Source organism: Vulpes vulpes, chromosome 1 (assembly GCF_048418805.1).
Source record: "Vulpes vulpes isolate BD-2025 chromosome 1, VulVul3, whole genome shotgun sequence".
NCBI classification, from domain to species: domain Eukaryota; kingdom Metazoa; phylum Chordata; class Mammalia; order Carnivora; family Canidae; genus Vulpes; species Vulpes vulpes.
In genome coordinates this window covers 67968302-67993854 of record NC_132780.1, presented here as the reverse complement: position 1 = coordinate 67993854, position 25553 = coordinate 67968302, and the positions used below count along the sequence as shown (strand labels likewise).

General features: G+C 47.7%; 1 protein-coding gene across 7 annotated transcripts in view; it reads right to left on the bottom strand.

Annotated features, from left to right (window-relative positions):
• PDE10A (phosphodiesterase 10A) overlaps positions 1-25553 on the bottom strand; it is a 591886-nt gene that overhangs the window by 293542 nt on the left and 272791 nt on the right. For 2 of the 7 annotated variants that reach the window (XM_072766419.1, XM_072766428.1), the window contains exon 1: positions 3564-4603. The exons of 4 other annotated variants lie outside the window; for them this stretch is intronic. In XM_072766419.1, coding sequence (XP_072622520.1) covers positions 3564-4467 — 904 coding nt within the window. In that variant the 5' untranslated portion in view covers positions 4468-4603. Of the gene's footprint in view, positions 1-2695; positions 2954-3563; positions 4604-25553 lie in introns of those variants that run through there. One more of the 7 variants, XM_072766465.1, reaches the window with a different exon arrangement.

Sequence of the window (25553 nt, the reverse complement as noted above, 5' to 3'; positions counted from 1 at the left end):
TAGTGGTTGATGCCAAGCATATTTAAAACCTCCAATTCCTGGAAACATACACATATTCTGTTGTGAACATTTGAAAGATACACTGTAGTCCAGAGAAGCGCCTGTGGAGTGCATTCACAAATCTTCACCATGTCATTTCCCTGTTCCCTCTGTCCTGACCAACCAGAAGTTTCCTTCTTCTACAGCTCTGCCCTGTTCGGAGTAGGCAGCTGTACAGACACAGGGACCCTGGTGAGGGAGAGAGGGAAGGAGAGTTGTTCTGACTGCCCAGTGTCCTGAAGGCAGTATTCTCAAAGTCCTTCTTCGCAGGGATACCTCTCCTGCACTTTCCACACAGCACCAAGTGCAGACAAGGTGAGTCGTTGTTTCCAGAAAACTGCAGCTTCTAACTGGTCTATCACAGCATGGCTTTTTGACTTTGCTCTGCATGCACGGGCACACACACGCATGAACGGATGTGCACATACACACACGCACACACACTCTGCTGCAAAGTGGACTTCTCCATTCACTCTCGGTGGATCTGGGTTCTCCAAGTGCAGAGATTATTTTCTATTCCAATCAGCAACTTCTGAAGCAGTGATGTGCTAAAGCCCTGAGCCTGAGGACGAGGTCAGAGATAATCATTTAAAGGTAGATGGCAGACGAAGGGGCATCAGGTATGGCCTGGACCTACTAGCCCTGGGTCCTGGGCATCGATGCTAAGCCTGCTTCCCGGAGGCCCTCTCCTGCTGGTTGGTGGACTCCCCTTGGACCACGGCCAGACCAGAGCAACACCTGGCAACTGGCAGTAGCTTTTAGTAAGTGTTTGCTCCGTGCATTACTGAGCAAACCAGTGAATCAGTGTGAACCAAAATGCAAAACCAAAAGGACAGGAATGGAAGGATACCAAACTTCCAATCCATGATTTGCTTTTTGATGATGATAAAAATAAAACCCGTGCTCCTAGAAACAATAACTGGACGCAATAGCCTTTGTGTGACAACTGGACGGCTAGATCCAGAAGAGACCAAACGAAAAGGTAAAAACGGGAATAAAGACACAACAATTAAGACTCATCTGTATACATTTGGGTATTTTTATTCTTACAGAATTCAGATTTTTTTTCAAAAAGATTCATTTTTACTGACCAATATAAAAAATGTTGGCCAAGATTCTGGTACTTCTGCAATTCAGACAGATGTGGCTTATCATGCAGCCAGACAGAAACAAAGACCCCAAAAATGTCAGAGCAGAAACTGGCTACTGTCCTCTGAGCAGCCAGCCAGCCTCTTCCCAGCTTTGCCTAACAACAGGTTGTGCTTAAGAGAACTTTCATACTTAGTACCTTAATAATGTCCCAAAGGAGACCTCATAACCTCTTGCTCCTATTCAAACCCCAGCCTTGCTCAGTTGGTGGGGGGTGGGGGGGTAAGAAAATACACAGACAAAATCCTGCAATTCTTGAGTGTGTTTATCACTGGGCTTTTCCCAGTCAGAACTTTCTGCAGATTGAGTCCCTTCTGATGGCTTTCTCTCTAGGTCCTAGGTCCTCTGTCCTTCCAAAGGAGGGTCCCTTGCTGGGTGCCCCTCAGTTCAGCCTCATTCAACCCAGACTATTCATCTTTATCCTGTCCCACAAGATCCCTAGCCAGGGGCCCCCACCCCAAACTAACAAACCCCAGTAACACCAACATACAAACAGAAACCTCATCATTTTAGGAAACTCAGTTCCACCCAAATGTCCACACCCTTGTCTCCTTACCACTGCCCTCTCCCCAAAATAGTGCCCATCCCATGCAAGGCGTGGCTCCCCTCCCTCCCTACACACACAACCTAGCTGCCAAACGTGGAACGTAGATGTTTGCATAGAATGCACAAATGCGCATGCAAGGGGACAGAAAGGGACCCCAGCTCTAGGCCCAGGGTCTAACCAACACACTTCACAACTCCTTGGGAGCTCCATGTTCTCGCTCTGCCTTCAATTCGTGGCAAATCTGAGTCCACTTCAGTAAGTAAAAATGTCCACATCTAAGGGCAGCAGGCGAGCCACCCCTCGTGCCCAGGCCACATCCTTCCCCAAACTGCAGCATCTAAGAATCAGCCAACACCCGCAGGCCCCACCACCTGGGAGCCTACAGGATGGAGGGGTCGGCGGGGACTCCAGGGCCCACGCCCCGCGGTCCTACCAGGTCCACCGCCAAGTAGGGGCAGAGTCAGCCCCTGACAGCCCGGTGCGCGCGGTGCGGGAGGCCGCTAACCCACGCGGCCCGGTGGATCCCCGCGCCCGGGAGGCGGGATCGCTGGGGGCTGTAGGGCCCGGGCAGGACCCGCTCGCAGGCCCGGGGGCTGCCCCCCCCCCCGGGCTCCCAGGCGGGCAGTGCTGCCCAGACAAGCGCCAGCAGCGAGGCAGGGCTGGACCCCAAGTGCCCAGAGGCGACGAGGGGCCGGGGCTGGGCAGTGAGCGGCAGATGGGAGCAGGAAGCCAAAACGCGACCCTGGAGAGGCGGCCAGGAGAAGGCGCCGCGGAAGCGCGGTTCCCTAGCGAGCAGCAGACAAAGGCTCGGGTGCGCACGCGGTGGACGGCGGCGCCCGGGCCCCGCGCTCGGGGCCGGGAAGACGCGTGCCCAAGCCGGCCGCCGCCGGAGTCGCCGGGTGCCCGGCCGCTGCGACCTCCGCCGCCCCCCGCCCCCCGCCCCGGGTCTCCGGTCCTCACCTTGCTCGCCCTCCATCCACAACAACGGCGATCCCCTCCTCGGCGCGCCGGGTGCCTCTTCCCTTAACATCTCCCGCCTCCTGCCTTCTAGCAAACCTCTGCCTTGACTGTTCGCCTCAGCCTTGCCCCCCCTCCCCCGCGACACGCCTTCTACCGCCCCTGCTCCCGCGCGCTCTCGGCCCCGCACCCGGGGCTGGGGAGGCGGGGCGGCCTGAGTCGGCCCGGGGGTCCGAACCCGCGGCGCCTTCCTCTCGCACCCTCACGCCCATTGTCCTTCCCTTTACCCGCCCAAGCACCGGCTACACCCCGCGCTCTAGGGAAAGTGGACTCTTGGCGGAGGTGCCCCCGTTCCACTCCGCTGGTCCTCGCTCTGGAACAGGGTCACGGTGGGGGGGGGGCGTGGGGGGCTGCGGCCCGGGCACCGACCCCGACCCCGGGGGACCCCGAATGCCTTCGCCTTTGGGAGCGCGGAGCTCCGGGGCCCGAGCCTGCCCTCGCCCGGCCAGGGGACCCGGCGGGCAGGACCCCCAAGTGCAAGGAGGCGCGCCTCCTCCAGCCTCCCCGGTCCCAGGCTAAGGGCGGAGGAGCCCGGCGTCCGGGGCCACAGCGCGGAGGCTGCAACCGCGGGCCGGGCAAGGCGGCCACAGGCAACCCGGGGACCCGTCCCCACCGCCGCCCTCCCGGGTCAGCCTCCCCCGCGCGCACGCGGAGCCTGGGAAAGCCCGAGGTCCCCGCGCTGACCGCCGCTGCCGCGCGCCGCCCGGTGCCCCAGCCTCCCCGTCCCCGAGCGAAGCCCGCGGGCGCCGGGTCCCCGGGCGCAAGCCCCCTGCGCGCCCCCGGCCCGGGGAACGAGGAGCCCGGCACTTACTGGGGCTCAGGAAACACTCCGTCAGCCTTCGGAAGCAGCTCGCGTTATTAGAAGGTCCATCTTCCATGTCGGAGCCGAAGAGCAGGGGGGACGCGGCGGCGAGGGCGAAGCCGGCGCCCCGGGGCCGCCGCGGAGTTCGGCCGCCGCCGCCTGGGCTGGGGCCGGGGCAGCCCCCGCCCGCGCCCGGGAAGCCGGGGGAGCCCGCGCGGCGGGCGGCCGGGCCGAGCGGGAGCCGGAGCCCGGCGCGGGCCGGGAGCAGCAGGCTCTGGAGCGCGGAGCAGAGGAAGAGCCGCCGCCGCCCGCCGCCGCCGCCGCCGCCGCCGCCGCCGCCGCCGCCGCCGCGGGGACTACTGCCGGGAGGGACGCTCAGGGGAGCTGCCTCTTGTCCTCCGCCGCCGCCAGCATCGCCGCCGCCTCCTCCAGCCGCCGCCGCCGCCGCTGCGCCCTCCCTTCCTGGGAGACGCACGGGGAGGTGAAAGGCAGATGAGGAGGGGAGAAGAGAGGGAGGGGGCGGAGGGGGCGGCGGCCAGAAGTAAAAGGAAGATGGAGAGGAGGAGGGGACAGGGGAGGAGAGGGCGAGCGCGAAGGGAGCGCGGGCCGGGCCCCAGCCGCCGCCGCCGCCGCCGCCGCCGCGCGCACTCGGGGCGCCCGGGTCCCCCGCGGGGCTGGCGCGGCCTGCGGACGAGGGGGGCGGGCGCGGGCGCGGGGGCGGGGGCGCGGCGCGCTCGGCCCGGCCGCCGCCAGGCCGCTCGGGGGCCGGCCCCGGGCCCACCGCGCTCCCCCCGCCGGCAGCGCCGCGCCAGGGCTCCGGGCGGAGTTTGCCGGGGCCGGAGCCGGGCTCGTCCCCGGCCGCTGGCAGGGGGGCCTGGGGGCGGGGAGCGCGCGGCTCTGCGGGGCTGGCCATGGCCCTCCTCCCTGGGCCGCGGTGGGGCCGGCCGCCGGCGGGAGGGGCGCGCCGCGGGCCCGGGCTCGGCGGGCTCCGCCCCCGCAGGACCTGCCCTCCCCGGCGGCCCGGCCCGAGCGTGGGTCTGGTCCTCCTCTCCGGTCTTCCGCGCCCCTCCCGGCCCAGTCTTCACATCGCGTCCCGCTCCGGGTGCAGGGGGACCCGGGGCCGGCTGGCGCGCGATCGGCGGTGCTCCCGGCCCGGGAAGGGGCTGCGGAGACGCTGCCTGCGAGCGCCGCGTGGTTTGTGCGCGCTCCGGCGGCTGAGCCGCGGCGACTGCTCCAAAGCGGCGGGGAAAAGCGCCGCAGTGCCGCTGCCCGTGGAGGAGGCGGCGGCGGCTGCAGAAGACGCCCACTGGCGGAGCGGGCGCTCCCCACGCTGCCGCCGCCCGCGCCCACGTAGCGCGCCCCGCCGCCGCTGGGCCCCCAGGCGCCAGGCCCCCGAACCCCGGCCGCCCTCCGCGGACGCTGGGCTCCCGGGCCCGGGGAGCGGGGGGAGGAGGGGCTGGGGAGCTCCTGCGTCTCTGCGGGGCGTCGTCACATCTGGGGCTGGTGTTCCGGGTTCTAAATCCGCCGCCCAGCAGCTGCTCCAGCTGTGCGCTGCTGGGCAAGCCACGTCGGCCTGTCCCTTGCCCGCGCCAGGGAGCCCTCCCGGTGGCTGGCCGGCAGCTCCAACCGAGCTGTGCTCAGAGCTCCCGGGAGGGGAGTTCAAACTCGGACGTTTGGTTGGAGTTTAGATCAACGCACAGCGTTTCCAAAAAAACTAAGATTTTAGAAAGCCTATTCATCCCCCAGGACTCCTTTTGCGAAACACACTTTAAAAGGAAGTTCGTGTGCGCAGGCCAGTTTGCCCCGGTAAGAATGAAAGAGTAACTGGCTCAGAAAAGAAAAAAAAAAAAAAATGTCCCGAGGACCGCCTCCTCACCTGCGGCTTTTGGAGGACCACAGCCCCCACCAACACAGACACACCCCCTCCTTCCCAGCCGGGAGTCCAAACGAGTCGCTGCTGAACTGAAGGGAAATGTGCCGCCCAATGGGCGCTCAGAACGAGGAGCCGCCAGAAGTTTGGGGAGTTGGAGCGCCCGAGCGCACGGGCGCGCAGGTGCCGGCATCTCCGCCCGCGCGCGGTGCGGGGTCACCGCCCAACTCAGGGTTCGGGTGAGGGGCGCAGGCCCGCTGCCCCGCGGAGGGCCGAGCTGTCCAGACTCCCTCGACTTCCCTGGGAAGGTCACCTTCCCAGGACGGGAGCACGCGCACCGAAGCCCAGCTCCCACGAAGGGCAAGGCGGTCACCGGAGCGCAAAGCGCGGCGGTGCAGCCGCTGGGCTGACGCGGGGCTCGGCCCGGCGAGCGTGCGGCCCCGGGGCGGTTTCTCGCTTTCCACGGTTTCTTCGGTCCGTCCAGCTCTCAAGTGTCTGTATTTTGAAGTGTGCTCCGGATTCTTCCCTCGTCTCTGCTTTTCCCCGCTCCCATCTAAACAGCGCATAGTGGAAACGAGCATCTTTGTATTTGCACCAAACTGAGCAAGTGGGGCGCCCTGGGGCGGGATGCGACGCCTCTGTCCCAGCAAAGGCTCAGGGCGCTTCTGCAATCGCGGGGCGCGCTCCGAGCGGCGCGTGTAACGGGCGCCAGCCCTGGTTCTCACTAGGTCGCAGTCCCTAAATTTGCGAAACAGGAAAAAGATTCCGGTGACTCTTACCTTACCGAGTGTGTATTTTGCCGTTGCCTTCGCATTTTTTCCGACGAAGGAAACACTGGAAGGCTCCATCAGCCTCTCGGCAGACGCGCCCGACAGGCGCAGACTCGGTGGTCGGGGCACGTCCCGGGCGTCGGGACTTTGCACCTGCTGCGGACCTGGCCGCGCGGGGGCGGGGTGGGGGTCTCGGGAGGCTGCCCGCGGGGCTGGGGAGCCCGTGCTTCTCCTCTGAAAGTTTGCTGCTCTTTCTTTTACACGCAAAATGTTTCTCCTTGTCCTTTACGTTTCCTGTGTTGCCGTTTGGAGTGATCACAGTGGCTTTCCAATGACGAGAAAATGTGCGCGTAATTCGAATATAAGTCTCCGCAGGGGCGCGGGAAGCGGGGTGGGAACCATCAAATCCTTGTTCTCCGGAGTCTTGGTTAAATCAGAACGCAAACTTCAGAGTCTCTCTAACTCTTTCCTGGAATCAAACTTCTTTCTATGTTTCCGTCCTTGTTTTCTCCAAACGCTTGCTGGAAGGCACACATTTCCTGGACAAATTAAAAACGACAAAGCATGACAACGGAAAAGGGGCACGTCACGGAGGTGTTTACTGGTTATCGATTACATCGGTTACGTGACTCCCTGCTTCATACAGAGTTCACCTCTGTTAACAGCAGCTTAGTAGGCACCGGCCACTGTTCCTTCCCTCCTCAAATACTGTTGAGTCAAAGATTTAAACTACGAACACACCGACGTAAAGGCTCAGTCACTCACCCCTGTGTTCAGGTGTTGGGGCACCAGCAGAATGTGTTTCTTGTGGGTTCTTTGCCTTCTCCTTGAGCTTCTCTAGTGACACATCAGAAGAGGGAGAAGATTGTCACCAAACGTTTGTTAGTCCAAACCTTTTGTGAAGAAACACACTGGCCCATAATTCAGTCAGCCAGGCTTTCTGATTGTGCCCATCACGTCTGCGGTGTAGTTGTACGTCTAAATGTCATCAGATGGCAGTGCAATTTACACACGACTGAAATTACTAGTTGTGAGTCCAGAAGCATGGGAAAAGCAGGGGCAGAAAGTCACACCACGACAGGGCTCTTTGTGAAAATAATGATTTTTCTCATGCTCAGCTGAGAAGATGCCAGCCTAATGCAAAGAATAAAAACTAAAATTACGTTAAGGGGGCAGTGAACACTAGTAAAGGCGCCAATATTATGATGATCCGTGCTAACTATAAAAGCATTTGTCTCTACCCTTCCCCAAGAAAAATGATCAGGAAAGAGGTTTATATGAGTAATGAAAAGGTATGCTTCAGCATCTGCCTGATTATGCTCTCATTTCAATTATTTGTTCCCAAAAGCATTTTAAAACATGGGTTAAGGTGGAGTCCAAGATAGTTTAAAGTGATTTCCTCATAAATTTATGGAATGTCTTTACACTACCTTAACCATCCAGCCCTTTTAGTAGCCGAAAGTTGAGTGTACAATAAATATGGTTAAATTTTATGAAATTCTGCTCAACATGCAGGCCTTTGTCTTAACTGATTTTATTTTGCAACTTTTGTTATTAGTGCTGGACAGCTATACATCTCACATTGCTGACTGGGTCTTGATCATCTGTTTTCTCCTTTCAAATACTAGTAACCTTTCCTTTTAAAGATAGGAAACAAAGGGTGATTAAATATTAAACTCAGCTACTTATGCAGGTAAAATCTGTTAAAAAGACACATTCTCTCTACCTTAATTTTTAAATTTTATGATTTCTAGAAAGCTATATTATCTGAGCAAAATAATTAATAAGCAAATGGCCCTTGCTCCCAAGCTTAATGGAAATATGTGCACTTTACATGTCCGATTTTCACTTTAATTGCTAGTAAATCATCAATGTATATGTCACTCAGGTGTGAGATATATTACACAGACTCTGCATTTGAATGAAATGATTTATTAGTGATTATCTGGCATGTTGAAAATGGAGTTCAGCTGTTAGGCATTTACTGGCACCCTCCTGCCCCCCCCAACCCCTCCCTCCTGGTTCTAAGTTTGTCAATCCAGGAAGCCTCCTTCAATTTTTCTTTTCCCTAGCCCATCATAGCCTTGTTGTCTAAACACCTGGAACTGATGTATTTTATCTGCACATATGAATGAATATTTTGGATTTAATCTCTTAAGAAATGTAATGCATGTATAATTTGCTTTGACGATTCTATTTTAAGCAGCTTGATATCAGAGTCCTGCTACTCTTAACACTCATAACTTTTAATAAAGACTAGCATACAATAGGCATTCAGTGATTGCTCCCATACCTGAATGCCCACTGCTTACAAAGTTCTATTAGTGTTGATGTTAATAAATCTTGACTAAAGTGAGGGATGCATTCCTACCATATTGTAGTCAAGCCTAAAAAATAAAGGTCATTATAACTTAGTAAGAAAATATAAAGTCAATACACTGTAGGGCACAGTCTTGAAAAAAACAAATATGATTTAAAAAATTAAGTTCCTTCAGCTTCCCTTAATATTCCTAGATCTTCAGATTAAATTATTTTTATGATTTCAAACCAATTAACTATAAAACAATTTTTATTGCTTTAGGTTATAGAACAAATAGAAACCAGTATATTATTTTTCATTTTAAAAAATCAAAATAGTGTTTAATTTTCAATGAGAATATTATCATAGGCAGATTATTAAGACATTATATTCCAAATAAATCTTCGTAAGTGTCCATATCTTCCAATAAGGGGGTTCACTGTGTTTCTTGATAAATAATAAGATTCAAGTGGAAATTTTCATTAATTGAAAACAAAACATTTAATTCCCTCCTAGAAATAAGCTCTACTTAATGTCTAATGAGTATCTAGCCCTGAAGATATTGGCGTTAGAAAGTACTTCTGTGGTTATATAATCAATACTAAGTTCCTGTGATAAGCATGTGAACATTAACTCTTACATAACACTGCCGTGTTATGACACAGAACTAAATTTTGAAGATGTTGCCATCACAAAAATATCAAAGCACTTTAGAGACCCATTGTGATTTGTAGAATGCTGAAGTGGCTTCTGTTTCTCAAAAACATACAAATCAGAGTATAACCATGTTGTGTTTAAATAATCAACACTTTCACCAAACTTTTATACGTCAGAGATATCAATTACATTTGAGACTGTGTTTTAAGAGTCTGATAGAAACAGTATGAGAGAATTGTTCGTATATATACATATATGTGTTTGTATATATATGCATATGTGTGTATATGTGTACAAGACATATGTATATCTTATTAGAAAGATACTCGTATCTTTCTAATACTTTTAGAAAGAAATACTTGTAGAGAGCCACAGCCCAATTAAAACATTTAACTAGATGTTAAGGGACCACAGGGGGCATTCAAGACAAAAGGGGTACATACACCAGGGAACAGGTTAAATTCCTCCAGATGGTATGGTTTGCTCCTAAGAACACCTTAGGTACAAATGAACATAGAGTTTCATGAAAAGTCACCAAAATTCCTACTGAGCTGTCCCACCATGATGAGTACCTTAGTGCCAACTCAAATTACTGTGTGGATTGTTAGGTTTGTTTAAATAAGCACATCTTCATCTATAGCTTGGGAATCCATTTCTTGTAAGCATTATTTAATTTTAATATTTATATTTTTACAATGAGCCTTGATATTTATACATGGAGCCTGATGAAGTTAGGAGAAAAAGAAAAATTGTTAACTGTTACAGATTTGTCTCAAAAATGAAGACCAAAATGGCTCATTTAATCCAGAGAACGTATTCCTTTCTGTTCATCTCCCCCCAAAATTAAATAAATAAAAGAAGTGAGGCATGGCCTGGGGCACAAGTGGGCACTCCGAGTTGTGTTCCGGTTTAGAGCAGGATCAGACAGGCATTTAAGGGCATGCAGATGAGGCCAAGTTCCTTCACATGGGTGAATTGTTCTGACGTCAGGCCTTGACTTATAAAGACCAGTTTCTCCCTGAGCTCTTCTTATTAAAGTGCTCAAAAGAGAAGGAGAATGAGAGCGTTTCACGCATTGGTCAAGCGCCTGGGGCTGCTGGCGTGCAGTACACGATGTTCGACACACGGTTCCCAGGCCACTTTTCCAAGGATTTGGATTGATGAAGTACAAGGCCCTCGTCTACATGGTCAGCCTGACTTGCTGGCCACGAACGTCCAGTATCTGTAAAAGTGTCGTGCTCCATGGGAGCTGCACCTAGAACTCTTGTCTATTAAATCTTTTGAAATGGACCCTTATGAGAAAAAAAAATAACCGCAGAAGCCAGAAGATAAGCAGCCTTGGTTTTTAGCTGTATGTCTTATCTACATGACTTGACGGAGAGCCAGAGAAATCTGCCAGGATCTATCAGATGGAGAGTTGGAGAAAGGAGTTCAGAAAATATATCTTCCGTAATCTCTGGACACATTCATTTCCTTTGGTTCAGAAATTGGGGTTTAATAACTCTGTGTTCCTCTGTTGCACTGATTAATTTTGTAGTCAACAACAAGTTAAAGTCGGAAAAGTGGGCTGTTCATTTGCATGCACATGAGGCTCTGGACATGAAGCAGTCATTTGATTGGGCCTCATTGTTTTGAACAGAATAGCCAATGAGTAGAGGCACAAGCCAACCAGGAGATGTCCTGAATTCAAAACTGTCTCTGCACTGCCTGCAGGTCTCAGGTCAGATTGTTGCAATCCAGTGATGTGCATGAAAATTTATTGCTCTTATTCTCCCTTCTGGCACTGCATTCTGGTAGAAATATACGCTGGAAGTTTCCAGAAAACTCTACCCAGGAGTCTTGCACCCCTGGCATATTATCCTGCACTATGTCTATTGGTGTTCAAAATAATCCTACAGAAGGACATTTACCCCACTCAAACAACCCACCCTCATTGCTAGCAGTAATAAAAAACCAATAATTTAGCATGTCAACCCAAGTTGAAAAAAATAGACCAAAAAGCCAAACATAGCCTCCTGATTTGAAATCTCCATAATAATTCTCCATTTTCCTTTCTACTTATGAGATGTTAGTCCACTGGGCACTGAAGAGTGTCAGGCTGAGGGACGTGACCATGGCAAAGCAGGCAAGTGCCGACTCTACAGAAGAATGCACCAAGGGTAAGTAGCTTTAGATAGTTTGTTGGTGACGCTTTCCAAGTCACATTGGTAATTTGTGAAAGGATTCAGCTGGCCCCAGCCCAAGCCTGTACACTTGTGGTTGAACAGGGCAGGAAGGGAACATCTAGAAGCTGCATTTGCTCAAGCTGTGCCACCTGGCCGGGGGCCAGCAAAAATAATCCTGCCACATATGGATGGTTAGGGTGGCTTTCATGAAATCAGAGAGAGAAAGCTTCAGACGGGCAAGTTATTCACAGGTTCTGTGTAGACTTTGTCCATCCTGTCCTTCCAAAGGGTCTGAGGGCAGGCCTCTGGTCCTGAAATGAGCATCCTGACCCGAGGACATGTGTCTTGTGGTGGACAGACAGACATACCCTAATCCACTTCCTAACATGGGCCATCAAAAATGCAGTTGAGTGAAATTCAGAAAGGAAGGGTGGCTGGAAGGCACCTGGCTACCGTTCACCTGTTGCCCTCCCTCCGTGGTGCCAAGGACCCGCCGCAGGTGTCCCAAGTACCGTAATGGACCATCCATGCCCTCGGATTCAACTCACTCAATGACGAAAGTTTAGAGACATTAGCATGTGCTTTCTGAAAGATTCTCCCACTTGGTGAAAACAAATGGAATTGGACAACTGAAACCAAGTTACAAATCACTGTGGTTTTATCTGATAGTCTCATATAAGTGGCTAATCCTGACATAATCACCTTAATTTATTTTTTTGAGACTTTATTTATTTATTCATGAGAGACACACACAGAGAGAGGCATAGACACAGGCAGAAGGAGACGCGGGCTCTTCAAGGGGAGCCCAATGTGGCGCTCAATCCCAGGACCCCAGGATCACCCCAGGACCTGAGCCAAAGACAGACGCTCAACCACTGAGCCACCCAGGTGTCCCATAATCACCTTACTTAAATGTGAATATTTCCTATGAAGTTCTTTCCCTAGTTTCTGGAGTCACCTAGAAGCAGAGGCATTGTTTACTATGGGAAGTCGCTCAGGTTAGAGGCAGCAGAGAAGGCTGATACTTCCCCCCTCCCAAAACATCAGCATCACACACGCTTCAGGTGAGGAGCAAGGATGGGAATAAATGTGTTCAAACAAAATGAGGAGTGACAGTGGCATGGGCACCCTTTAGATTACAGTAGAGTCTGAACACATGAAAGGGACCCGGAGGGTATTACCTTATGGCTGCATGGTGTCTATTGATCATTTTCCACTGCCTTCTCAGGAGCTCCTGGCAACTGAATGAATGTGGCCAACCTTTATCTGACCCACCTTTAAGATTAGACTACACTGGTGAAGAGATGAATTTCATAAATTCAGTGTGTCAGCGTGAAGTCACCCTGTTCTGGCAAGAAGTTCACTATTTTTGAAGAATAGAGAGTAAAGGATCCTTGCTAAAAATTCCCAAAGTCTACTTGTTTTGGTGAATATCATCCAGGGATAGACAAGAGTGAAAAACCCTCTTCTGCTTTTAACTATTTCTATTGAATTGTCCTAATCCTCTTCTCCCAAGACTGGTAAACTTGGTAATTAAATTTTTTTTTAGGGATGCACTGACCACAATAGCCCACGAGTCATCACAGAGTACTATAACCCCCGATGAGCATAAATACAGCCTAGGTACTTTTTTGCCCACTTAATCTCAAGAACTGAACACATGCACCATTTATACAGCCAGTTGTGAGTTAAGTCAACCCAGGAGGAGGAAATAAATTGCTCATTCTGCCACCTTCACATTGACTATTTTGTATATCTCTCTGTGAATGTGTTCATTATGACTGCGCTCAAAAGACTCGATTAATTTACTCCCATAACTGCTCATAACAGCCCTCAGAGGTAGCTTTTATGGCTAGGATTTAGGCCCATTTTGTAGATTTCACACACACGGCATCAACCTGATGAAAAGCAGCTATAGTGGGCAAATTAGAGCCCTTGATTTCCCCTTCAGTTATATATTGTGTGCTTTATTCCCTAAGGCAGGATGTTAGCATGCAGTATTTCCAGATTTCTGTTTATTAAGGTGAGATCATTTTAAACAGGGCTCAATAAAAATGCTCTTCCTATATAAAAGCAAGCATGCACATTAAATCACTCTAGTTTATAGCTGGGTTAGTATATACACTATGGAAGTCTATTCATCTGGTTTCTGTCAAATTCTATTTCTCGAGTAGCTATAAAATACAAGTGAAGTCTGATTTTATTGTTTGAACTCTGATTTCAACAAGTCAATACAAATAAGTTTTCAAGAGAGATCAATACAAGGAGATCACTAAAAAAATCCCTTTAAATATTTCACTTAGAAATTGATATTCTAGGGGGATCCTTGGGTGGGTGGTTCAGTGGTTTAACGCATGCCTTCGGCCCAGGGCGTGATCCTGGAGTCCCGGGATCAAGTCCCACATCAGGCTCCCTGCATGGAGCCTGCTTCTCCCTCTGCCTGTGTCTCTGCCTCTCTCTCTTTCTCTGTGTGTGTGTGTCTCATGAATGAATGAATGAATAAATAAATAAATAAATAAATAAATAAATAAAATCTTTAAAAAAAAATAGAAACTGATTCTAGTTAAAAAAAAATTCCACAAAGTTGATCAGAAAATTCATTAACTGCATAAAGGTATGTCCTACTCATATATATCTCACTGGTCAATGGCATAAAGCCGTGTCTTTCAGCTTGATCAAAGCTTATAATAGAAGTCTGGCAATTAGCTGTGGCTCACTACAGATGTGAGTTTTAAATTGGATATATAAGAGTACTTACCCCCATCCCTGATCTTTACAATGGATTAAACTAAAGTAGTAGCAGTGGGCCTACCCGGCTCCTAGCAATTAAACCTGAAACTAACCAGTTAATATGTCCCACAGCTGTCATTTCTACCTGAATTCTTCCAGAAGACAATAGTCACCGACGACTGTGTCACTCCGAAGAAAAAACAATTAGTGAATTTTTAAGAGAAATTTTCAAATCTCTTATTTGGCTTGTAAAATTCACATTTTATGTTAAAACCGTGCAGGGTAGAAGAATTACAAACACAGTTCCTTGGCACTGTGATAGCATTAATGCAGTGGTAGAGGCAAGACGAGGGAATGGTATGTGAATTCCATTTGGTGGGGGTTATTCTAAGGATATGGTAAAAGTGTAGGTTCACAATCACAAAATACAAATTGAAAGTTTTGTAACAACAGAAAAATCCAAAATTAGTGTAAATGGTTTTAAACAAGAGCCCACCCTAAATGGAGTGAGTTCTATTGCTATCATAGATACTTGCTTCCAGAAAGCTCACATCGGTGGCAGTGGGTGAGTTCAGACTGGCAAAAAATTTAAAGAGGATAAAAATCAAGGTTTATTTGTTGACTAAGCAGTCACCAGACACAGCATAACTCCGAAGAAAATACAATTAGTGAAAACGTGAACTCTTCAACAGATAGACAAGATTGAAGGTACACAAAAGTGTTGGCCATGACCAGTGAGCTTCACACAGATTCCATGTGAGTGTTCAAACTGCCAGCACACTTGCACAGAATTGGATTTACAAGAGTCAGCATCACATAGCGGGCCTCTGTAAGTCCACTTTGCTGCTGAAAGCTATATTCCAGAAATGAGAAAAGTGTGGCAGCTAAATATTATTTACCTACCTTTATTTATGTATGTATTTGATCCACGTAGCTTCTCTATTGGTTTTGGAAAGACAAGGGTTAACACCTGAGTCCCCAGACGGCAGGGGTTTGTGTGCCCTCAGTGGCCAGATACACCCCTCCAAGATCCTGGGACCCTCCATCTCACAGTTTAGGCCTCTGCAGCCACTTCTGGTTTCAAACAATCTGCTTCTGTATTTGCCTTTAGATTCTCTTATTTTAGATATTACTTTAGTTGTTTATGATTCTCTTTTTGCACTTCCATCTTCTGTTTCCTAATCATTTACGATGCATACTTGGTTCCTTTACTTTTAGCCTTTCTTCTTTCATATTGAAGGCATTTCAGTTCATACATTTTCCCTGAGTTGAGCCTTTGAAAATCCTATAGTCTTCAAAATAAAATATTCCCCTTTCATATATTTTGTAGATGGTTCTTAATTTCAGTTTTAATATCCTCCCTGATGCACGCGTGATACAGAAGTCTGATGATCAATTTCCATGTAGTAAAGAATATTTTCAGCCACATTATTATTTGATTTTATTTCATTTTGAATTATAGTTGAGGAATATGGCCTGCAAACCTCGAATTTTAAACTTTAATTAAAATGTTCTTTGTGTCCATTTGAGTGTGGCAGACTCATGCAGGAGCTGCCTTGGGTCATTCTTCTGGAGGCACTGCCCAGGCTCACGTCTTGTTTTTACCTCCTTCCAGCTCAGTGTCTCTGGACACACAGAACTCCTCTGGGCTTCATTTTCCGTCTTTAAAGTGGGAATGATGACGATACTCATCTCCTAGTGTTGCCATGACGATGATAAAAGGTTATTTGTATAAACATGCCTAGAACAGTGCCTGGCATGTCACATGCACTCAGTAGAAAGAAACATTACTTGGAAAAGAGATTGGTCTCTGGAGTCAGAACAGACTTGGTTTTGAGTCCTGCATCTGCCACACCCTCGCAGCCCCCACGCAAGTCACTTCAGATATAAGTACGCAGACTCAGAGAGAAGGCACATGGAAACCACTAGACCATGCCTGACATACAGCCAATGCCCGTGACTGGGACCTGCTATTTGTATTAGGGCTTGTCTGATGGACAACCCAGACGAGCTTGTGTTTTAGTTGATGAGCTCTTAGCCTACCTGATGATTCTTGAGGTCAAAATAAAGCCAATGCACTTGTCGCCAAAGGATAGATGCCACCAGCAGTCAAAGCACCCAAGAGGTTATTCTTACAAATAAGACCACAGAGCAGAGTGGAGCCTCCCATTTATGAATCCCATAACAATAACTTTCAAGACCTGAAGAGAAAGTTTCAAGAACTTTCTCATCTACTGCAAAGACCAACTTTCAGTTGGGGATTTTTCATGTGTTATGTGGGTTTCTCCCATCCCAATTCTCAAAGCTACAAGGTAGTTTTTTTCTGAGTAGCTCTTCCCCATTTGCTTGTAGACCTCATTCTCCTCCTGGAGGCCCTATTCCTTCCCAATGCCCACAGCGCACACCAACCCACCACCACCAGGATCTTTCTTTTTGGGAAAAAGGATAAACATTTTTAATATATTTTTTTAAATTTTATTTACTTATTCATGATAGTCACACACAGAGAGAGAGAGGCAGAGACACAGGCAGAGGGAGAAGCAGGCTCCATATAGGGAGCCTGATGTGGGATTCGATCCCGGATCTCCAGGATCGCACCCTGGGCCTAAGGCAGGCACTAAACTGCTGCGCTACCCAGGGATCCCAAGGATAAACATTTTTAAGATTGAGCTTTTAGAATGAGTCGTTGTCTTAATGATGCGAATAGAATGAAGACAGCAAAATAATTTGTTTGTTTTTTTTTTTTTAGATTTTATTTATTTGAGTGGGGGAGCTGTTTTTTTTTTTTAGATTTTATTTATTTGAGTGGGGGAGCTGGGGAGAGGGGTAAAGGGAGAGGGAGAGAGAGAAGCAGATTCCCCAGGGAGCAGGGAGACTGATCGGGGCTCTATCCCAGGACCCTGAGATCATGACCTGAACTGAATCAGATGCTCAATCAACTGAGCCACCGAGGCACCCCCAAAATAATTTGGTTTTAGAACATCAATGGTTTCCTCTATTCCTGTGTCTGCCTTAAAATATGGCTAAATTTTTGCTTTTCTGCAAAGAGGCAACGCTTTAGATGCTTTTGAGAGTCTGAGATTTAAGTATCTGCTTTGTTTACTTGTTTTTGTTTTGGAGGACAAAACCATAAACCTTCATATTTCATCCTTGAAAAGTATAAGTAAAATAAGACCACATGCTGGCAAGTCATTCACAGTGCTTATGTACACATGTGGGTCTAAAATAAGGGTTTATTTTTATTTGATAAAAGTACATTATTCTCTAATTAGATGCTATATACTGAAAAAAGGAAAGAAGCCTTTGAAATATTTAATTCAAATTTTTCTTGGATGATCTGCATTCTATGTTTAGTTAAAATGAGATAATTTTAAATCAGATGTACAAAACTCTCAGGGGTGCCCACATGTGTGGACGCCCCCAGAGGAGACTGGCAATCTAAAAAGGAATCCCTTCTCTTCCCTGATTTACCTCAGGCAGGCCTATGAGGAAAACCCAGAAATGCTGCATGAGGATTCAGGGGCAGCCGACTGCCCACCCTTGTAGGAAATCACTGGTGCATTCATGCAACAGACGTTAGTTAACTGGGTCTCTTCTAAGTGCCAGGCATGGTTCTAGGCACTTGGGATACATGAGTGAACCAAACAGACGAACCCCCCAGCCCTTGTGAAGCTTGTCTTCTAGAATGAAAAATTAAAAGCTATAAATGTCATAAATGAGTTGGTTATGGAATGTGGTAGATGTGGTAAGTGCCTTGAACACGCTGTAGAGCACAGCGAGGCAGGTCAGGAGCCCCGGGCGGATCTGCAGAGTGTGGCAAGCTGGTAGAGGGCCCAGACTTGGCAGAGGTGAGGATGAGCCTGTGAGCATGTGGGAAAGAGGGGACACCCTGAGTGAAGGCCCATGGGGGGAGGGGGCATGTGTGTCTTCCCAAGATGGAGCAGGAACATCAAGGTTCCTGGAGCAGATGAGGAGGGAGGGGGGCGGAAGTGGCCGGGAGTCAGGAAGGTAGCCAAGGCTAGTTCATGTGTGCTGTTTGGGCCACTGGTGTTGGTTTCCCTTCTTCATGAAATGGGGAAACATTGGTGGGCTCATATAATCTGACTTTTATTTAAAAAACATCATCTAGGAGCACCTGGGTGGCTTAGTCGGTTGAGCGACCAGACTCTTGGTTTCTGCTCTGGTCATGATCTCAGGGTCGTGAGATCGAGCTCTGCACTCTAAGCAGAGTCTGCTTGGGATTCTCTCTCTCCCTCTCCCTTTGCCCCCTCCCCACCATCACGTTTTTCTCTCTTGTTCTCTTTGCTCTATCTCAATCAAATAAATACATATTTAAAAATGAAAACAAAATAGAACAAACCATCTACATTATATGTATATGTATATATTTTTTCCTGAATTGCTCTGTGGAAGGACGGGGTGCTGTGAGATCTCATAAAGTGGGGATCCATGTTCGTGCCCCCATTCCTGTGTGTTGGGGTGGGCGTGTAGCCTCCAGAGGAAGTGGAGGCAAAGACATTCAAGGAGCCGAGGAGGTGCCTGGGAGACATCGGGCCCCTCCTTCAGCAGGTTGGGCACCATCTCGTTCCCCTGAAATGGAATCATTCTGATAACCACTTTCAAAGAAAAATACAGAATCTTCCTTAAATTATCCACTTTCTTCATTTCTGCAATGGTTCATTTCTTGTGGCAGTTGAGCCAGGCCGAGGTGTCCAAATGTTTGGTCAGTTACTAGTCTGGATGTTGCTGTGAAGGCATCTCTTAGATGAGATTAATACTTAAATCTGTAGACTTTGAGTCTCTGTCTCTCTCTGTCTCTCTTTCTCCCGCCCCCTCCTCCATCATTGGCTCTGTTGCTCTGCAGAACCTGACTAATACTCTTCCCTGTCGTCAAGCCACCACCTTTGCATTCAGACCTTTCTCTTCTGCATTTCTGGGGGCTGGGGGTGGGGTTTCTGTTTATCTCTTAAGAAGCAATAACCTTCGGGGATTTTTTTTTTTAATTACTTAAACCAGAAGTGTGAAAGCTCAATTCTCATCACCATTTATTTGATTCCAGGATAAAGTTATTAAAAATTACCCTCTCCCCACCGTTTCATGGAAGCAGTCGCTCTTGTGCTGTGCGCTCCCAGGCACCCCAGCCCCCGCCCGCGTGGCTGCAGCATCCATCTGAAACTCTCTCCCAGCGCCACATCACAACCCTCCTCCACCCACTCTCAGCTTCTCCCTCTCATTCTGTCTTTGTACTAACAGGTTTTGTGCATTAGCTCTTACCAAAAAAGAAAAAAAATTCCCTTTGAATGATAAATTAGCATGCACGTTCTTTTGTACACGTGGTAGAAATCTATCCTAGCAACAGCCACCAAATCAACTGTCATCCACAAGGATCTGGTCTGTTTTCTTCTAGAAAGATTTAAAGCAGGCAGCCAGACTTTTCTAGATTCTTTTGTGTTGGGGATAGCATTATGAGATGAAAGAAAATGAGAGGTTATATGGGAAAAAAATCACACCGAAAGGATCCATTTGAATTTTCCTAAAGGTATTTGATCATGTATTATGTGTGAAAGATGCATGAAGTGCGCAGCCTGTGGTCAGCTCAGGTGACTGTCCAGGTGTCACTGGATGTGAGGGGCTGTTTGTTTACATCTCAGTACCCAAGGGGCACATAGTGATACACACCAGGACCCACCAGCACCTGCCACAGGAGCCCACAGTCCTCAAGAGTGACCAGTGTCAGTGGCTGGCACGTGGATCCTGTGGGTTAATGTTTGGAACAACCTCATTATGTGGGTTTCATGTGTCCAGTTCTGGGCACAGAGAGAAAAGGTTCTTTCTGGCACTAGAATGGTCTCCGTCTATGATCACAATGGGTGATGTTGGGTACCCATGGTAGACACTTTAGGTACTATTTGGATGCTGCTGGGCACTCATGGTGGTATTGGGTACTATTAGATACTCATCGTGGATACTATTTGGTACCCATTGTGGGTGTTCTTGGGTGCTTTGGGGTAGCTATAGTGGGTACTATTGGGTATTATTATGTATACCATCAGGTACTGGGATGCAAACAAAAGTAATCATGGATCCCATTATTTGGTTTTTCCTTTAAGGAGTGTAACATATAATTGGGAGAAGTGAAAAAGCTCCATCATGAAATTCCTTCCCTAAGGTTTTGGGAGTAACATGGTAAAGAGAGATTTAATGCCTACTATAAGATTTTGCAAGTCCTAAAATTTAAGTGGTTACTGCCAAAAAAAAAAAAGCAAAAGAGGATCACAGTTCAGCTATAGCAACCTCCACCAAGCAAACAAAGTGAAAAATTCTATTTTCTCCATTCCAAAGGCAAACTTCCAGCTACAATTTGAGAGGCCTTCCCTAGAAATAGATCCCTTTCAAGAACAATAAGAAAAAAGAAAACTGGGGTCTTGTTTACATAAATTGACCTTGAACTTCAGTCATAATCAATGGACAATCTTTAGATAGAGATATAGGAACCTTGAAAAATTTCTACCCCTATGTAATACACACCCCTCAAAATGCTTCCTTTCAAAAACTACTCATTACCTTATGCCTAAAAACATCTATTTCCTCCTATATATTTTAGGGTGGCCAACTTGAAGACAATGCTTTCGTGTGCTAATATCTTTACACACTGGAACTTATCGTTCTGAAGACTCTCAGAGTACTTTGTCAATTGCATATGGAAGTTCCCCACACAGGACACATCAGGGGACTGTCCACTGAGAGGACCACTGGCCACCTTCAAACCTCTGTTATTATAACAACATCCGCATTTACAGAGCACTACAGGGACATTAGTTTACCTCATCTAACAGGCCCATGTGAGTCTATATGATTAAATCAGAGTCTATATGATTAAATCAGCTTCCAAATGGGGAACAGAGGACGTTTGCTATACACAAAGGAATAAAAAGCCAGTTTCCTAACACTTGGGTCCATATGGCTTTAGAAAAAGAGACAATTTTAAAAGAAAATTTCAGAATCGTGTATTTTAGGCATCAATACTAACATCAATAAATCCTCTGGAAAGATCTGTGTGTGTGTGTGTGTGTGTGTGTGTGTGTTTTCCCTTAAAGCCGTGGCTCAGAATCATCTGGAGGATCTCAGAAAAACAGATTGCCACACCCCGGAGTTTCTGATTTAATCTGGGGTGGGGCTGAGGATGTGCATTTTTAACAAGTTCCCAAGTGACACTGATACCACTTCCTTAAGACTACAAGGAAATCTCAAGCTATTTTATAGATTTCCCTCCGTCTCAGAAGAACAAATTGCATACAGGATGTAGTCTGCATCTCTGAGCACGTGTTCTGAAATGCTCTTGCATTTACCCAGCACCGGCTCTGAGCTCTGTCACCTTCCACAAGGCATAGTCTTTGCAGTCATGACTGTAGACAGACCGAGTCGGTGTCACAAAGGCACTGGCCACCGCCGCTAGTTTTGCTCCAGCAGAGCTGCTTGCTGGAGGAAGATGGGGAGCTTAGAGATCCTAAAGCAAGGAGACCCTAAAGCAACTTGATGACAATCTGTCTGATGTATTAATGGTAATGAGTTGAGTTTTTCTGAAATCACTTATCATCATCAAAGGAGGGTATAACACCATCCAGAGCAGTGGCGGCAATTCCAGAAAATCTATTTCATCTGGCCATGAGGAAATTGCTCTAGGTTGTCTTTGATGCAGTTTTTGACTTGCTTATTTGCCATCAATCAGTGAAAGTAGCCTAATTTATCAAACTACCGTATTTACCATCATCTGGACATAAGAGCAACAGCTATGGTCTGGAATCTGGCTGCCAGCTGATGTGTCCCTGCTTCCAGAAGGCTGCTCTTCAACCCTGGGTTATGTGCCCCTTTAATTTCTTCCTGTAGACACCTACATTTCCCCCATTTTAGCACTCGTATTAAAATTGTCTGCTTACTTGTCTGTCTGGCCCTCACCCCTCACCCGCCACCCCCCTCTGAAAGCGAAGCAGAGTCCAGGCCTGCTTAGACCGTTGTTTCTGACACATCACACAGCTGCTCTCCTACAGCAAGTATTCACACAACCTTGACTGAATGAAGGACCTGCAGGCGGGAAGTCTGAAGCTACAGACAGTGACTCATGGGGAGAGGTCTCTGAGGGGCTGAGTATCAGAGCACTGACACAGAGCCCCAATGGCAGGCAGAAGGATGCAGTGATTAAGACACCCTGAAGATCTTCGGGTGGGCACGCCCACACAGACTTCTAGAACACAGCCCAATCAGCTGTTGTTGTCCTGAGGGAAAAGTCAAATGAGGCTCAACAACAACGGGAAGTGCACACGCACACACACACAACCGTACAAAGACCCCAATAAACCAGCTTTACAGTCACGTGTGTCTGCACTTGCTTTCCATGTGTACAAGACAAAAGGATTCATCTAAGATCCTGGGGCACAGACGACTGGGTGTCTGACTCTTGGTTTTGGTTCAGGTCACGATCTCAAGACCCTGAGATCAAGCCCCATGCTGGGCTTCGTGCTTAGCAAGAAGTCTGCTTGAGATTCTCTCTCCCTCTTCCACTACCCCTCCCCACCCTGACTCTCTCCTCTCTCTCTTAAATAAATAAATAAATAAATAAATAAATAAATAAATAAATAAATAAAAATTAAAAAAAAAAAAAACCCTGAGGGCCTGCTTAAATAATTTGAGGCGATTTGTATTCCAGATAGCTGAAGTTTAAGCATCATCTTTTATTTTATTTTATTTTATTTTTATTTATTTATTTATTTATTTTTTTTAAGCATCATCTTTTAATATGATTTTTAAAACAGGACACCTTCCACAGGTGGTCACAGGCCTCCCTGATCCTGTGACTGAGCATGCCCAACATGTCTCCCTCTTCTCAGGGACCCTGAGCTGCCACGCAAGCCTGATGGAGTGAGGTGCTACAGGAGCAGAATTGAATGGGGATTGGCCACAGAGTCCTCCCATGCCATTTATTGAAAACAGACTTGTCAAGCTTTTTGTTGTTTTTCTGATCTTTAATCTTTCTGCACCTTTCCACAAACCTCCTCCTCCTGGTGGATCTCTTCTTGCTCTGTCTGTTCCAGCCACACTGGCTTCCTTATTGCTCCTCAAGCAAGGGATCCACGCAGGGGCTCTGGGGCCTTCACATCTACTGTCCCTCCATCTGGAATGCTCTTTGCCTGCACATCCATGCTCTCCACCTCCTTCAGATTATTTGCAAAGGTCACTTTCTTCATGAGGATTCCCTGATCACACTCCTTAAAATTACAAATCTCTCCCTTGCTACACTTCCCATTCCCTCTCCCACTTTGTCTCCTGATATAGTCCATGCTTGCTTACTTAGTTACTCACTTAGTCCGTTTCACTAGGGTCCCCCAGGGCTGGGAGGTTTGCTCATGGCTGTGCCCCCAGAACACAGGGCAGCCTGATACATGTGGGTCCTCAATAAATAATGGTTCCATGACTGGGTATCTGCAACATAGATGGAAACCACCCCTGCCCTACACCTAGCAGTCAGTAAATATTTGCTCAAAGAATAAGTGGATGAATTAATAACTTCTCCTAGACTCCATGCTGAAGCAGCCACCTCTTGGCAAGTCTTCCTCACTGTTGCTGAGTTATGGCTTGCACTGACAACACTGTATATTGTTTCCTCACTCATGCCCATGTGCCTGTGCTACGGTACTAAGTTCTTCATATGTGTGAGAAGAACCTTCAAGAACCTGTGTCTGGGCATTGTAGGGATGTTCTCCAGAGGCCACATTCAAAGATTAAATGCATATAATGAATCATTGAGGTTTGATTTTTAACTGAACATACTGGAGGTTAACATTACATTGAAAGTTCTATATACTGTTTGATAATTTTAACTTCCTTTCAGATCAATTTTATCACAGTATCAGTCTCCGGAAGAACACTGGGATCAGTTGAATCAAGGAAGTAATTGTGGAACTCAGATCTTAACCTGACTTCCTTGAAGTTAAATATGTGGCCATCTAGGAATAGAACACCTTTCTTAGCTCCAAGGAATGCATCTATGATTTTTGAAATAATTTTTTTAACTGAAGGCATTGGCCAGTAAAAGAGATAGGCTAAGAAAGTGCCCTATGTAATTGTATTACTTTGTTCTTTGAAATACATAAAAACCTTTGAGAGTCCCAAAACAGTCAATTAACCCCTTCAGCAAAGGTTTAATTGTACGGATGGCCTGAAGAATCAGCACATGAGAGCATAGAGTAAATAATCTTCCTTCTGTTTAAATCTTACAACAACTGACTCACCCACATCTGTTAACTTAGAATTTGGAAACTTCACCAAAAGAGAACCATTCCACCAGTCCCACAAAACAGATCACAATGATGGCAGATAATTCAAAGGATCCTTCGGCGAGGTAGCTTACGGTATGTGCTCTGTCTTCTTCTGAGACTATATTTCAGCTGATAATTTCAAAGCTAACCAGGAGAAACTCAGATGCAAGTGTTAACTGCAATTGCAAATTAAATAAGAAGGGCCTGCCTATCCATCAGCATTGGTCAGAGACAGACAACCCTTGTCTTTTCTTCAGAGAAAATGTATTAGGTTTGTTCCTGGAAAGCTTCTCCACCAGCACCCTTCTCACCATGCATGACCATTCAAGGAGTAGCTCCCTCCTATGAGTGAGTGAGCTGCTACAAAGGATGTACCAAGACACCAGGTCTGGGGCTAGGGCAGTGGGGAGAATGCAGAGCTTCAGCCAGACACCAACTAATGCATCAACAATCTTGGAGGATGCTGAAGCTAGCAGAATGCTTCTCCGATGCATTCAGTGGGCAGAGCACCAGAAGGACACGGTGTGCTCTGTCGACACTCTTAAATTTTGATAGATAAAATGTAAAAGCAGAATTTAGAATATGATATACTTGATTCACTGTTACTACAGATTCCAGCATAGACAGGTGGTAACCAAAGCCATTAAGAATAAAACCAATAAGAAGATAATATGAACATGAGGAAATATAATCTATGAGCCTAATTGTTTTTTGTGAACAGGCAAAGAGGCAGCTACTCCTCAGTTTTCATGGTGGCTCGTCAGAAGACTGGTTGGAAATGGTTGCAGCAGAGTGCTTCTCTGCCCTCTAAATGTGCAAGGACATGCACACACACACACACACATGGACAGACTGGCTGTGCCTTTAGCACTAAATTGGGCACATCCACAAATGCACTAACGTGAATAAATGCGGGCATCTTTCCTCATCCCTCCATGGTGAGCCCTCTGGGGGCCTGCAATAGTTTGCACTCTCAGCCTGTAAAACTCTTGAGTGTTTTGCATGGGGCCCGCACCCGATGAACAGCTATTTCTTTATTTGATTTCCCTGTGAGTGTGACACTCCTTAGATGTCTGCTGTTCCAACCCCCCTGTTTCTCATCGTTGCAGCCATATTTGTGAGTCGAGGCCTGTTTGCCTTCGGGTGCCCACAGCCTTGTGTCGTGCTCAGGGCTGACCCGTGGCCAACCTGCTGG